We start from the raw sequence: 16,029 nt of genomic DNA, 5'->3' as shown, positions 1-16,029 counted from the left end.
CACGGCCGCCTCCCGCCGTGGCGTAGGAAGAGGGGCCTTCTTCCCATTGGAAACATCGAGTAGGAAACAGTTCAGCCATGAGTGGGACTACCAATGCGTTACGCCCGCAGAGCCCAGAAGCCACATCGTCCAGGATGCAGCTACATCCACCCCGTCTACAAGGCGGTGGCGTCGTTAGGTGCTGGTGATTTGATTCCGACTCATAGCGACCCCGTGTGACAGAGTCGAACTGCCCCACAGGGTTTCCCAGGCTGTAATCTTTATAGGAGCAGGTCGCCAGGTCTTTGTCCTGCAAAGTCACTTGGTGGGTTCAAACTGCCAAGCACTTAACCGCTGTGCCACCAGGGCTCCTTCCTCTACAAGGCAGATCACGACTTTAACGTTTACTGTATTTGAGGCAACTGAACGAGACACATCCACAACCGGAAACAACGATCTCCCTTAATGATTTTACAGGCCGACCGTGGAAAGATTCCTCAGGCAGCACGTCCTCCCCAAAGCCGGCACCGATCGAGCAGCAGCTCCACTCTGGACGGCTCTCACCAGGCGGCTCCTGCTTCTCCCGGGCAGCTGCCTTGAGAGCGGGCGAGGGACCTCAGCAGCTGGCGGGGGGACCATAGGGGGTGGGGGGGACCACAGCGGGTGGTGCGGGGACCATAGTGGGTGGCAGGGGGACCATAGTGGGTGGCAGGGGGACCATAGTGGGTGGCGGGGAGACCATAGTGGGTGGCGGGGAGACCACAGCATGTGGACCACTGGGGGTGGTTTCTCTGGGCCCCTCTTAGCCATCAACAAGACTGGCCACTTCCTGAACAGGCAGTATCTGCTAAAGCAGGGTTGAGTGTGCCTGCTGCGTCCCTGGAACTGAGTACTCGGGCCAAGCACCCACCTCACTCTTTTGGGCCTCCGCTGGCCACATATCTGTTCCAGCCCTGACTGGGCATCCCCTCTCCCAGAGACCGAGCCTGGCTGACCCTGACCTTGTGACGGGGGCAGGGGCAGCATGAGAATGGCCTGTGACTGGCCCCGTGAGGAGAGAGGGAACTGATCCCTGCCCTTGTGCCATGTGAGGAAAGGGGGTGGCCAGTGAGGAGCAATGGCCACAGCCCCCCACAAGGATCCTGGCCAACCACCAAGACAGCAGCAGGGGGTGGCAATGAGGCACCTAGAGGCACAGCCAGGAGCACTGACTGAACTGAGCCGCACGCCACTGACATGAGAAAAATTCCATTGCCTGCGGCCTCCTACCCACGGGAGGAAGCACAAAGGTGGAGAGTGCCCCCAGGTGGGTCAGGGCTGAATGCATGGACAGTGGGTGAGTCTTCTGGTTCCCGAGGAGACTATGGCGCCCGGCAGCTGGGTCCCCTTTAGACTTGGCCAGGCAAAGGCCTCAGTCCTGCAAACAGGGCAGGAAAGCACGCCAGAACCACATCACAGAAATGATGTTCTGAAGAGCCCTGGACATGTCAAACATTTTCAGAGCTCAGAATACAGGAAAGAGAACCTTGATGATGATGCGGTTTGAGCTCAACGTGACCTCGAGGGGCTTTGCACGTCTTGAGACGGCTCTTCTAGAAAATCCTCTCTCAGCTTCAAGCTTAGGATTAGGCCGGACCAATGCGACTCCAATTACTGTTTTCCCCACTAAGGCATGATCTGTCAGTCTAACATTCTTCCCGTAAGCCAGTGAATGAGCTGAACAGCACAGACTACAAGTCCTATAGTCACGAGAGGTAAACACACGAACACCCGTGGAGCCAACTTCAGACCCACACCACTGACGTCAGTCACACAGCAAGAACGAGACAGAAGCCAGAGGCGCACAGTACCTCTCGTCCAACGTAGGAGCTGTTGCTTTCAAATATAACAGCCACATAATGGCCACCATGGTTTTCAAACAGAGACAGAATGTCACTGGGCCTTTTAAGAGAAAAAAAGAGGCTTTTAGGGCTTTCAGGAGCAGAGGGCTGGCCACCAGGCACGAGTGCTCATACCGCTTATCCCAAGTCTGTTTTAAGGAGTGACCTCAGCAAGGGTGGGGAGGGGTACTCACAGAACAGGCTCCAAAGAGGGGCAGGCAGGGGGCCGGCCTCCCTCGGTGTGGTTCTGCAGGAAGTCAATCATGCTTCGTCTCACTGTTGGCAGCTCTCGGTCAGCTCCTGCTGGATAACAAGACACTGGCGACCTGTCTGCCTGCACTGAGCAGATGCACAGCTCGGCCCTGCACCCCAAGGCCTGGTGGGGCAGTGGCACCCACTCCCCAGAAGCCCACCCACCACAGACAGTGGGGTTGCACATGGGGACAAGCAGCAGCGAGCGAGCGAGAGCCAGCAACAAGCACGCAGGGGCTGAGGCCACACACGAGGCACCCTGCAGAGCAGGCACAAACGGGGCAAGGGCCTCTGATGTCAGAGACCCAGAGCGCTGATGGAAGGGGAGGGGTGCCAAAGGGCGGGGTGGGCCCTGCCGTCTTGACTGGGTGTGCTCACTGCACCCCATCATCTGTGCACCCACGTTTGTTTCTCAAGAGAAAGGCAGGCAGGACGGTGGTGACGCAGGCGCCGAGGCTGGGGGGTGCGGCGGGGAGGGGCAGGTACCATGCCTGAATCTTCCATCCCCGAAACCACTCTTGTTCTCACAGGTTTGGGAGGTGAGTCTAACAGATTAAAGATGGTACTGATGTCCTTACCTTTAAAGTTTTCTCCGGTTGTAAACTCCTTTGTAAACGCTCTAAAATACTAAGAAGAAAAACACAGAAGAAGTTAAGAAACAGGCCTGCTGGACGTCTGTGTCTCTGTTTAATATTTAAGCAACAAAAACGACCATCATCTTAGAGGGCCTCAGTCTGTTTCCTCCAGAGTGGACGTTAACTGAGGGTGAACCACACTCTTCCCAGCATGTCTGCGGCTGTCTGTGCTTCCTCCTGATTTACGTGCCATGGCAAGGACGACCAGAATCTCATTATTTACATTTTCTGAACCAAGAGGGCTGGAAACAGGACAATTTGAAAGGGCTGGGATACTAAGTGATAACCCTCTCCCTGACTCCTGGCATTAAATATGTATCCCAATGCTGAGTGGTTAACAAAAGATTTGTAAGGAGGGCGGAGACACGGTCGTGTGTCTTCAAGCAGAGAAAAAGGGTTATATTTTGAAGCTAACAACTCTCTTCGTCAAGAGACACATGAAAGACCATGGAAAGACAAGTAACAAGCTGGGTGACGACATTCTCAGTACTCATGACTGAAAACAGATTAGTACCGGGAACACAGGAAGAAGTTCTAGAATCAGGTAGGAAAGTGCAAACAACCCAAGACGAAAACGGGCCAGTGGTATGAGCTGGTGTCTCACAGGTGAAACGCAGACACACGAGATCTGAAAACGTGAATTCAGATTTCAGCAGGCTCCAGCTGACAACACCCTGGACCCGGGTAGGAGAGACATGCAGGGCCAGGGGAGCGCACAGGGTGGGGGGCCAGGGCATGCAGATAGGGTACAGACAGGAAGCTCCCCCACATCCGTGTGTTCACTCCCAGGCCTAGGCCCAGAAGGAACGCCTGCCCACGCACGAGAGAAGACAGGTGTGAAAGAGCAAATAGCTGGAAGACAACAATGCTGGGCAGTGCAGGACACACCGAGGTGACTGTGGGTCATCACGCGGTGGGGGCTACTCAGCAGTCAAGGCTAGAGTGCCACAGCGACACCCACGTCAGGGTGAATCACAGCAATGTCATAGGAAGTAAAAAAAAGGCCCAGGAGTTCACATCCAGAGGATTCCAGCGTGTGAGGTTCAACACAAGTGAAGTAAACAGGAGCGCACACTGACAGGGGCAACGTGGAACGAGTGTCCACTCTGGGTGACAGGTTTACAGGCACCTCTACAATGGTCAAAATGACCAATCCAGTCACTGTGTCAGTGGGAAAGCCGCCGTGACAGCACATGACGCTGCCATGCCAGCTACAGGCTTCTTAGGTGAAGAGGGGCTGGGAGACCTCTCAGAGGCCTGCATGTGCTTGGGGACGTCACATCACTGCAACGCGTGTGCAGGCAAGCAGCTGTGCACTCACACTGTGCTGTGTGTAGGTTTCCTCCACTGGACAGATGTGGGGTTCACAAACGTGCTCCCTCACTCCCTTCAGGAGACCTTCAAGGAGGTAGGTATGAGGAGCCCCCTGGAGGACAAGCGCGCCACTCGGCTGTGGTGGCCACTCCCATGGTACAAACAACCTCTGGGGGTCTGCTCTGGCCACACCGTCGTGGCCCTGAGGTGAGACCAAGGGTCCACGAGACACACAAGGGAGGCCTAAGAGCAGGCCCCCAGCAGCAGCTCTGCCACTTACTCAAGTCCCAGGAGACATGGGGACACTGCACCACAAGGCAGTGGGCCCACAGGCGAGCCTCTGAACAACCAGCCCTCACAGGCCCCTGACCGGGCCTAGACCTAAGGAGACAGAGACAAAGCAAAGGTGTCTCTGCCCTTGAGGGACATAAGTCAAGGAGAGAAGCCAACAGATAAGCCACCCATGGCAACTCAAGGTATATTACATGTGAGTGACAGAATTTTATACCAATTCCTCCCTCCCCTCCTTTCCCTCCTCCCATCAAAGATGAAGCGGGCACCTACAGGCCCCGTTCTAAGCACTGAGGACAGAAGAGGGCTGAGAGCAGACACGCCGCCCTCAGGGGTCCTGAGCTGTTCTGACAGCCACAGGCTCCACAGGCTGGGCGCTCATGTCACTCACCGCGTGCCTAGGAGTGTGTACATGTGAGAGCGTATCCGTGGTGTGTGCAAGTCTGTGTCCGTGAGTGTGTGTGCATGCGTGAGTGGGTTTGTGAGGTGTATGTAAGTGTGTGCGCACACATGTATGTGTGTACGTGTGAGTGGTGTAAGCGGGCTTGTGTGTGTGCTGTGTGAGTGTATACGTGCTGTGTGTGCCTGTGTCCGTGTGTGCATGTGTGAGTCGTTTAAGTGGGCTTGTGTGTAGTGTATGAGTGTAAGTGTATATGTGGCGTGTGTGACTGTGTGCGTGCATGGTGTGTGTGTACCTGTGTGGGTGAGTAGTATAAGTGGGTTTGTGTATGTGGTGGGAGTGTGTATGTGGTGTGTAAGTGTGTATGTGGTGTGTAAGTCTGTATGTGAGTGTGTGCGTGTAAATGGGTTCGTGTGTGGCGTATGAGTGTGTGTGTGTATGTGGTGTGTGTGTGTATGGCCCCAGAGTACAACTATAAAAGGTAACCCTTCCCAAACAAATTCCTAAGAAGTTTTAAGAAGTAAGCCCAAAATGAAGGAACTCGAGACAGATAAATGTGGTGGACTCGACCTGTGGGAAGTGCCTTCAAGGCAGGGCGTGGACGGCCAGAGCGTGGCCAGGACAGGCCTCCCAGGGCGGTGGCACTCACCCGGAAGGTGGGGTAAAAGTGGATGTCGTAGGCCCGGCACACCTGGTGGTTCTTCTCCTCTGCACAGTCCAGAGCGGCCACACGGATGGCAGCAGCCCAGTCTGAAAAGCAGAAGTGTGGCCTCAGTGTGGCAGGCAGGTATGTGTGGTGCCCTCACGGCCCCCAGCATCTGGTAGCCCTGCCCGGTGTGTGTCCTCATGGGCACACGCTGCCGGGAGGCCAACCACCACCTTGCCCTTCCACCGGCACAATGTCTCTATGCCAAGGCGGGGGTGAGGAACAGGACACCAGTCAGCGGGGACGACGCACCCTTTCACTGATAACAACAGAGCAGGCTGATTTCTGCTGAACCTGCAAATCCCTCAGCAGCCCGCGGTGCCAGAGCCTGCTAACCAAGCTCATACCCAACGCAGTGACTGATGAAGGGCTGCTAACAGCTCAGCTGGCCACAGCCAGCCCACCGTCGGGGACACCAAGCCGGCATTCTCGGATTAATCGGATGTGGCTGGGCTGTTTCCGCTGGAGCATTCCCACGCACCCGCTCAAGAACTCTCGTGAGGCCCGGTAGCCTCGGGAGATGGGTTTTCGGGTCAAGGACACTACTCGGCAAAGGTACGTACGAATAACTTCTAATACTCCCCAAAGACACCTCCCACAAACTTCTGCCATTCTTGGGAACAGACAAGGAGCAAGGCGTTAAATAGCTTCCCTTCATCCTTGTTTTTAATGTGGAAAATTTCAAACATACAAATTAAACAGAGTTAACAATACGACACACTCTACATGCCCATCATCTCAGTTACAACAGTTGTCAGCTCACGGTCGGCCCTATTTCATCCATACCCCCCAGCCACTCCCAGAACCACGTCTCAGACAGCGGGTCATACCACCCATAAGGCTATCAGTGCCTGTCTCTACAAATGAGGGCTCTTCACCCACCCTACCCATGCCACTGTTTCCATCCCAAACCACACATATGCATATACATGCCTATCTGCGCGCACACTCACGTGCATATACACACCCATGTGGCTAGACACTCACGTGCATATACACACCCACGTGCATACATACATGCATATACACACCCACGTGCACTCATGTGCACATACACACTCCACACACAACCACATGCATATACACACCCACTCCTGCACACACACTTGTACACATTACACACACACGCATACATGCGTACACACGTACACATACTACTCAATATCATCAACTCTAGTCAGGATTCAAGTCTCCCTAATTGCCTCATTTGGATTTAGCTGGTTTCAATCAGGCTCCAAGTACATCTTCATCGCGAGTGGTGGACCTTTCGGCCTGTGCTTCCCCCTTCGTCCCTTCTCTCCTTGCAACTTGCTTGCTGAGGAACGCGGGTCCTCTGTCCCACGTTTTCTGCAGGCTGGCATGAAGCCCTAGACTATGTCTGGTTCTCTTGGGGAGATTATTCACAGGTACCGGCTGCCTCTCCTGTGGTGCCAGCAGTCAGTAATGGCCTTCACCTTCTCTCACCAGGGTGGGGGTCTCACTCCCTTCATTCATGAGCTGGTGCATCCTGCAGTGAGCAGAGGGACAGGCTGAGCGGGGATGGCAGGACGTGTGTGGACTTCCTCTTGGGTTACCAGTTCCAAAACAGCAGCTCCTTGACAGCCTCCACAGGGGCCAGGGAGGCTGTCTTTCTAAAGATTCTGTCGTTTCTCTCCGATGTTAATTACACCCCACCGACTCACCAACTTCCCCGCTCCCTGCATAGGTCCTTCCAGGCCCAGGCAGGCAGGGGCATTGGGGAGGCCTGAGGGGTGCTCATGCTCCAGGCCCGGCGGTCTCCACAGACACATGGAAGCAGGAGGTCCCAGCAGACGATGGGAAAGGTGCAGGGCACAGGGGGACCCAAGGCCGCTCCTGGAGGATGAGGGTCGCTCAAGGGTGGGGCGCACGTGGTCCTGCTCCCCTTCTGACTCTGTGCCTCAGTGACTTCTAAACAGGAACTTTGGCTGTCACGAGTCTGGTTACAGCTCCACAAGCTGCCACTGTCAAAACCAGGAACTCACTAAACGCCATGTAAGCAGAGATGTCCCTGAGCACCGCCAGGGCCTGAAACTTCAGAAGCGGCACTAAAAACATGCCTGGAGGGCCAGGGAAAATACTGACAGCATAGGAACTACAAGCACACCAAGATTTGTGCGTGTTCACAATTCAGTGACTGCTACCTTCCACCTAACGTACCACCTTCCTTAAAATATGTACTTTTTTCCTCTGTGCTGATAAAAATATTCCAAATATCACCAGGATGCCAAAGATCCACTAAAAGCGGACGAGGAACTGTCTTACGTAGGCGACAGTCTGCGCTCAGTGGCCATCCACGCTGGGGCTGTTCCAAGCAGGTGAGACAGAGAACAAGCCCAGCACCTCCTGAACCTGGGGTCACATGCAGTCTCAGAACACATATAACCGAGCAAGAACAGCTAAGGCTCCCACCAGTCCGACGGCGGCCACCGCTGAGACCGGGAGCACTGCCAGCAGCAGCCCACGTGGCCCCTGTGCCAGCAGTCAGCCCAGTGCCCTCTCCCCACTCACCTGGCCAATCGGCTGGTACTGTCACCTCCTTCCTGAGGGTAAAGACGAGGCTGGGCAAAGCCGGGACCAAGCCCAGGGTGGTAACAACCACGTTAACAGCCCGACTGAATGGAAGCTGCCCTAGACACCACAGAGGTACTCAGCAAGCCTCTCGGGTGAGGCTGGGAAGCCCAGCGTACACTGACGCTGCCGGCCCTGGGCTGCAGCACCCCACGTGCTCAAAGTCGATCCCATCAGGCGCAAGGTGCTAAGCAGCCCTGCTGCATACTGGGCCCACCCTTTGTCCCACCGACCCAGGTCACCACCAGGCCTCGAAACTGGCCCCCTTGTCCCTGTGTCCCCACCTCTCCATTCCGCCTACTATAGAGCACTGCCAAAAAATGCATGACTCTCAGCAGCCAGCTTTGACAACATGGCTCTCCTCATGCTTACGCTCCAGCAGGTCTCAATATAAACAGGAATCCAGGTTCCTGGGGGCACCTAGCCTTTTCAAACCTCCACCAAACCTGTCCAGTGCTGACTCCCCCAGCTGGGCGGCTAACCCCGGGGCCTAAATAGCTGCTAGTTGTTCTGGTACCCCCATCTATTGTTTCTTTCATTGAAGGGAAGTAAACTTTCAAATCAAGACTAAGTGTTTAATTCTAAAAATTTGAAGCCTGGAGTTGGGAGGACCCATGGAAGATGCCCGCTACAGCAAGGCCATTCCCTGTGTGTCCTTGGGAATTTCTGAAGGTTGCCCACAACACTGGCTGAGCAGCTCGGCTGGCCAGTCCTCTCCTCTCTCCCTCACCTACTCCCCTCAGGCACAGGCAGGAGGAACTCACTCCTACCTACCCCAGGACCTTTGCACCTTCTCCTCCTTCAGTGGGACCTTCCTCTGATCTGTACTTGGATGCTTTTTCCATCAACTTCAAGGCAAATTTCATCTCCTTAGAGAGAGGCATTCCCTGACCCCCCACCTAGGCATAGTTACAACAGTAACAAAAGCTACCAGCCCTGCTTCCAAAAACAAAGAGAATTTACAGTTTACAAAGCTTTCGTGGGAGTCCTATGCTAGCTTATAAGACAAACAGAATATCACAAACAAGGAAGCTGAGGCTCAGAGAGGTCAGAGCCAGCTCACAACGCTCTCTGCTATGAGGTCTGTGCGTTAATGTGCCTTCCAAATCAGAGCCATTAATTAATAGAGAACAGTAAAGCCAGACACAGTTCCCCCACCCCCAATAATGACACAGTCCTGCTTGAGCCCATGGAACAGGCCACCTGACAGTGGAAGGCCATGCAACCACCTGCTGTCACATGCCCACATGTCACAGGGGAGTGGACACAGACAGGGCTGCTATGCCACCACCCCCTCGCGCCTGCCTTTGCTCACTGGAGACCCTGGAGGGCACTCCAGCATTTCTGTGGCACGTTCCGGCAAAAGGCTGTCCACACAAACTAGAAATGCAGTCGGACCGGAAGGTGGGGCCTCTCTCCTCTTCCCTGGGGAAACCTTCATAAACTCGAAGGTCAACTTCAGAACATTCCAACTCCCTTTACAGACACGCGTCACTGACTTGACCTCACTATCTCTCCTTCGGCAGCAAGTCCCCTCAGCCCCTCAGAATGCCGGCCCCTCGCAACACGGTCCAACGCTGCTCCCACTTCTCTCTTGCGGCTCCCGCCCTCAGCTCTCCAGAGAGCAGCCAGAGGCACTTTGCACATATGAGCCAGGTACTACGCGCTCCCTGCTGCTAGCACAACTAGCCCAGGGCCAGAGCAGACACCTGAGACGTCCCCTTCTCCACAACGACCAGTCGCAGCTCTTCAGGCTGGCAGTCCTGCCTGCCTCGGGGGCCTTTGCGTGGGCTATCCTCCAGGTGGCACGTCCACTGTTGGCGGTGGTGGCTCCTCGTCCTCTGAGTCTCAGCTGCTGCCCTCCACGGCCTTGCCTGACTGCCCTGTGCTGGTCCAGCTTCTCTCAAAGCATCCTGCTTTCTTTCTAGGACTTTCAGCGGTAACTGACGAATGTGCCCAACTGGTTTTTCTGTTCACTGTTTGAAGCGTGGGCTTCCTCTGCATACAACCTTCCCTGTTTGGTTCATGGTTGTTCTCCATGTCAACCACAGTAGTTGGGCAGAAAACGTGCTCAGGACAGAATCAGACATGTCAACCACACTGACAGAGCGCAGATACCAGCCCCTGCTCTCCCCAGTGCACACACAGCCTGTACGCAAAGGTGGCGACCGGCCTCCGCCTGCAGAGCCCTGGGAGCCAACAGGTCATCTGCGATGCCGTGCTTGGGACAAACCCACCTCCTCCCCTCCACACTGGGACGCTGACATTTCAGGAGGCCTTTGTTTGCCCGAGGGAAGGCCGGCCTGGTGGAGTGGGAGGCTGGAGCCCTTTGTTTGCCCGAGGGAAGGCCGGCCTGGTGGAGTGGGAGGCTGGAGCCCTTTGTTTGCCCGAGGGAAGGCCGGCCTGGTGGAGTGGGAGGCTGGAGCAGACGCTGAGAATTTCAGTTGTGTGGCCTGCCTGCCCGTCAGCAGCTGAACAGGCGCCAGTGGTCACTGGAGTCCCCGGCAGATGGCCGGCATTCTCAGCAACACAAAGATGCAACAGTCTGCTCCGCCAAACACAACTCAAAGGGTTCAAAGGGTTAGCTTCGGGGTCTCTGCCTCATTCAGCCTACACCCTCCCCTCCCCTGCCTCTCCCACCTGTCCAGGTTCCGACCATTCAAAGCAGAGAAGTGCCATAAAGCCGAGTGCAGACGGTCTGCTTCCCCCACCACGTCAGGCTGGCCAGCTCTGCACTGGGGTCACAGAGTGCCCGCTGCGAGGCGCAGGGGCTCGCCCTCCTAGGACAGTTGGGGGCTTCCAGTGGACCACGTGCCTGCTCCCCACTTGTGCTCGTGAGCTTGGCTATTTCTGGTACTACATGCTTACCAAACGTGTAAAATAATCATGCTTCCATATATAGCAGGGAGCCCTGCTGGTGTAGCGGTTAAGAGCTCGGCTGCTAACCAAAACAGGCAGTTCAAATCCACCAGCTGCTCCTTGGAAACCCTACGGGGCAGTTCTAGTCTGTCCTATAGGGTCGCTATGAGTCAGAATCGACTGGACGGCAATGGGTTTGGTTTCCGGGTTATATACCGTAGACTAAGGCTCGTTTCAAATGTACTTGTCAAGTGACTGTATTACTTCACCTAACAGGATTACACCCTTTACCGCCGTGTGCAATGTTCTAATGAGAACGTCTATAAAGTCCAACTTATGGCCCAGCGTCAACTAGTTCTGGAAGGGCCACAGGAAAGACTGATTAACCTCGGGAGGTTTACAGGATCGTGACTGTAAGTGCGTTACGGCGCAGAGCCCACTCCAGCTTCCTCCCGGTGATGTCAGGGCGCTGGCCCAGGTTCCAGCCCCGCACTCCAGCCACTAGAGACCACTCTCAGCCCCAGGGCCGGCCTGTCTCAGCAGAGCAAAGGTCTTTCCAGGTATGCTCCAAGTTCAAGACGCAAGGTGGGGGCATACAGGACCGGGTAGGCATCAGCCCAGGAGCTGATGAGTCCCACGTAGGACTCATTTTGCCTACATGTCACCAGTGGTTAGTCTGAGGAGCCCAGGCACACATCCAGTCTCACACAGGCGTTGCAGGCAGGGACCAGCACCGCGCGTGCTCCTCAGCATTTGAGCAGACCCAGTGAGGTGAACAATCTCTCATCGATTAAACGCCTGAACAACATAACTCTGAGGCACCAGAAGAGAACAAGCTTTAGAGAATAAATAAGAGTCATCTGAGGTGCGGCGGCCATGTAAGACTTACGAGAGTGGTGGTCACTCCCGTCACTGCCCGGGCACCACAGGGCATAACCTTTCTCCAGACATGGTCTGCAAAGCCCCCCTCAGTGAGTCATGGAAAATATCATATGCACCTGCCCAGCACACACTGTGTCTCTGTACTACAAGGCGCACACACTTGGGGTCTCAGGTAGCACTGTCTCCTGGGAGCCACATCCCGGGCCCCGCTGGTGCTATGCACCCATCCCTTCTAGCGCCCTGGCTCCAGGGAACAAAAATAACCACCTGTCTGAGAAGCAGGGGCCATGCTCGGCAACTTCTGTGCTGTAAGGGGAGGACATAGCCACTTGCTGACTTCACGTCCCCTTCCACCTCGCCCACCTTGCTCCAGCAGCCCTAGACCCTCTGCTCTGCCAGTGCCTACTGGTTAGGCAGACCGATCGCTCAGCCCAGAACCTGCCACCATACCCCCTCCTCCCCAAGAGGGGCCCTTCTCTCCAAAACCTGTAACTGGCCCACGGGGAAAGCCAAGTGGTAGAATCCGTTGCCAGGAAGCCCAGTCAGGTCACACAGACAAGCAGACCCAGAGCAAATGAAAATAAAAGGTAGGGCGCAGACAGGCTGCGGACACCTCGTGGCAGTGAGCAAGGAGCTGTAACCAGAGCGCCGAGTCAGCATCTACGGACCCAGAACCCCACCCCATCCCTAGACACTGTGGTGGCACCTCCCAGGCCTGGGACACGAGACTGACAGAGCCACTCCAGCAGAAGCTCTGGACGCAGGAGCAGTACAAGCCTCCAAGCCACCTCTCAGAGCTGCCTAGAACTCAGCTCTCCTGAGACAGACGGGTAGGAGGAACAGATACCAAGGACATACTGAAGCTGACAGGGACACCTGCCTGTCACCTCCAGGATGCAGCCCCTTTGTTCATCTCCCCCCAGAGCTGTTACAGAGGCCCGCAGAGCAAAGCACTGTCACAAGGCAGGCCACCTCAGGCACAGGTGCTCTACCTGTCACACAAGGAGGTGGCAGCCACACAAATTGAGTGAATCACCACAGCCCCAGGCCAAAGGATTCTTCAGGAGCACAGCATGTTTCTGTTCTGAAGTCCTCAAAAGTGACAGGCCTGAGCCCTTTCTACATAAACACAAGGGTGACAATTGGCTCCACCCAACAGCAGATCCTTTTCAAAACCCAGAAAAAGTCAAGTCAAAGAAAAGCTCCAGCAAAGCTCTTAGGAAATGAGGTGCCCCTGAGCCCAAGTGAAGAGTGGGGAGCAGGGTTGGGAGACGAGTGAAAACAAAGTGGCCAGGCACAGCAAGTGCTCCGAGCCTGCACTGTCTCCAGCCAGGGAGCAGAGCCCAGGGGACCCACCTGCACCACGCACGCTGGGGAGTTGGGCAGGGAGGCTAGGGGTCCACGCTCCATTTCAAGGGACCCATGGGGACTGGTGGGACAGCCCAACTTATAAGTAACTGTTCGGGAACCAAAGGGGTAACACTCCTGGGGGGGCTGGCAGCACCTCTGGGGAGAGCCTGCAGGCAGGGAGACTGCCCCAGCACAGCCCCAGCACCATGGCTCCGGGTCCGGCCCCACCACCACAGAGTCCCAGCACTGTCTGGCTCTTTGGGACCCTTGCCTAGACTCCCTCGCCCCCCGTCCCCCCTCCCCCCGCCTGTTCGCACAACTGTCCTTCACGTTCCACCCTATCTCACTGCACTGGGCTCTTCCTGCCTCGCCTTGGATATGCAGCCTCTTAAGGCCACTTTGTTCCACTTTGTTCAGTAGTTAAGCACACCTGTTGACTGTGGATTTTACTAGTTTCACTGCTAGAAATAACTTTCCTGTGAAGTTCCGGGGACAATTTTCAAGGCTCCCTACGTGTTGGTTCAACCATAAAAGTGTTTGCAGTATTTGACCTTGGTTTACGGTTTTCGTATTTTCACATCCGGTTCTTGTATTTTCAGATCCGAAACTGAAAAAATGAAAGCCAACATGCAAAAACAGGTGACAAAAGTCTCACCAGGGCCCCCTGCATTGTAATTTACATGGCTGTGGTTCAGTCACTGAATAACAAACAGGAACTGAACGTTTCTCTTTTATTGTTTGTTTTTCTCAAAGCAAAAGCTACCAAAAAAACAAACCCAAAACCCATGAAAGGTTTTCTCTTGGGTTCTTACTGCCTCTGATCTCAGTCCTGAGTGCTGTAGAACACTGAGGGTTTCTGAAACATCCCAGACCCAAGAGAACTAAGCTACTAGATTCAAGAGGCTGCAGAGCCCTACAGGGAGAATGTATTTTAAAGATAATCATCTATAACTAAGCACAAAAGCCCTATTTAGACTTGGGAAAAGTTTAATTTGTTTAGATATGAGAAAAACAAAACAGGATTAGATATAAGACTTAAGCTTAAAAAAAAAGGTAGAGAAGAAAGGTAGCAATTTTAAACCCTTCTGCCCACTGAAATACGTAATTACAGGTTAAGAGCAACACCTGCCACAGAGCTCTGCCCAGCCTCCCTCTGTCGGGCGCAGCTCCTCCTCCTCGGGATTTAAATGACACTTCAGGTATCTACTGGACCGCACTGGGCTGGGGTTCAGGTGGGGCCAGCTAGCAGGAAGGATGCTGCGAATGGCTCCTCCCCCCAACTCTGCCATTTAAACCAGGCAAATAACTTAGTGACTGTTTTAACAACTGCAACATTACAGAAATGGTAAATTACAATAAAGTGCAGAAAAATTACCAGGAGTCTAGTGAATAAGAGATTTACCAAAAGCTGTGTATTTGTGAAGAAGCCGCCCAATGAAATGTGTTAAAGATGGTTTTTTGTTTTTTAGTTGTGGGCTCACTGTGAGTATCCACCAAACAGCCAGCTATTCAAACCAGAGACAACGACGATAGGACTCAAAGGGGGAGGCGTGACTAGGGCTTTGCGCTAGGAATGGGGCTGCCCGATGGAAGTGGCATTGCTGAGGGTGGGGAGGTGGGGAGGGTAAGGAAACGGCCTGGGTGGTTAACGAGGTTCCTGGGAACTGTGGGGTCTCCACCTTAGAAGGGCGAGAGCGCTGGGATTCAGACCTGAGGTCCACTGAAAGGCTCGAGGACGGTGGGCCGCCCTGTCGCCAGCTGCGGGCTGAGGACTAGGGTGAAGGGGCCCTTTCTCTTTGCCTCGCGACAGCCCAACTTTCCCGGAGCTGGCGGGGGACTCCCCGGGTCGCGCCCGAGGAGCAGCTAGCTCCCTCCTCCTGGAGGGGTCAGGGTGGCCTGAGTGGGGTGCGCCGGGAGGGCAGGTGCTGCGGGAAGGGGTGCAGCTGGGCCGCGGGAGGAGCAGGCCGGGGGCAGCGGGCTGCAGCGCCCTTCCGTCGCGGGAGGGTCAGGGTGGCGGCCGAGGGCCGGGTCCCGCGCCTCACCTCGCACGTCCCCGGCCAGGGCCCGCCAGGTAGGCGCGTAGCCGATGCAGTGGCCGCACCACGAGGAGTAGAACTGCACAAGCCAGGCGGCCGAGCTGTTGGCCGTGGCCCCGCGCACGCCGCCGCTGTCCAGCACCCACACGGCGTCCTCGCCCGGACGGTACAGCCCGGCCGCACCGCCAGCCCCCGGGCCCGCCGTCGCCGCCGCCGCCAGCAGCACGAGCACCCACGGCGGCCGCGCAGCCCGCGGCGGAGTCGGGGACCGGACCGCGGGCGCCGCTGGGGCTCCGGGGCTACGCGCCGCCGCCACCACCGCCCCGGCTGCCGCCATGTTGGGACTGCGCGCAGCCCCTGACCTTTCACCCCGGCAACCGCCGTCGCGTGCGCCGCGCGCGCCCCGCCCCGCGCCCTGGTCCCGCCCATCGGGGTCCGCCCCCGCCGCGTCAGGCCTCGCCCATCACTCCCTGCCCGCGCCCCGCCTCGCCCCGCCCAGCGCCCTGGCCCCGCCCCCCGCCACGGGCCCCGCCCACCCCGCGTGCACGCGCCCGGTCCCCCATTCGCTCATCGGGCCCCGCCCCACCCCACTAGGTCCCGCCCGCCGCGCCCGCGTCCCACCAGGCCCCACCCCCACCCAGGCCCGCCACGCCCCGCGAGCCTCCTGGGCCGCACCCGGTACCCTTCACGCGGGCGCGGGGAGCCTGGGCTCAGGGAGGCCCAAGATAGCGAAGAAGAGCACAGCCCCCAGTTATATCTGCATTTCAGACAAACGGCTAACAGGCTTTAGCGTAAGCGTGGCCCGTATCTGAAACAGGGATCGGCGGGAGCACACTGAGCGCTGTTTACGCGAAAC

General features: G+C 56.2%; 1 protein-coding gene across 1 annotated transcript in view; it reads right to left on the bottom strand.

Moving 5' to 3' along the window:
• QSOX2 (quiescin sulfhydryl oxidase 2) overlaps positions 1-15,540 on the bottom strand; it is a 33,876-nt gene extending 18,336 nt beyond the window's left edge. The window contains exons 1-5 of the mRNA XM_064290688.1: positions 15,180-15,540; positions 5,401-5,501; positions 2,690-2,738; positions 2,054-2,159; positions 1,830-1,920 (exon numbers count right to left, since the gene is read on the bottom strand). Of these exons, the coding sequence (XP_064146758.1) occupies positions 1,830-1,920; positions 2,054-2,159; positions 2,690-2,738; positions 5,401-5,501; positions 15,180-15,510 (678 nt within the window). The 5' untranslated portion in view covers positions 15,511-15,540. The remainder of the gene's footprint in view (positions 1-1,829; positions 1,921-2,053; positions 2,160-2,689; positions 2,739-5,400; positions 5,502-15,179) is intronic.
• Between the last annotated feature and the right edge of the window lie 489 nt (positions 15,541-16,029).

The sequence above is a fragment of the Loxodonta africana genome, chromosome 9 (genome assembly GCF_030014295.1).
Source record: "Loxodonta africana isolate mLoxAfr1 chromosome 9, mLoxAfr1.hap2, whole genome shotgun sequence".
In the NCBI taxonomy this organism is placed as follows: Eukaryota; Metazoa; Chordata; class Mammalia; order Proboscidea; family Elephantidae; genus Loxodonta; species Loxodonta africana.
This window is presented reverse-complemented; position numbering and strand designations above follow the sequence as displayed.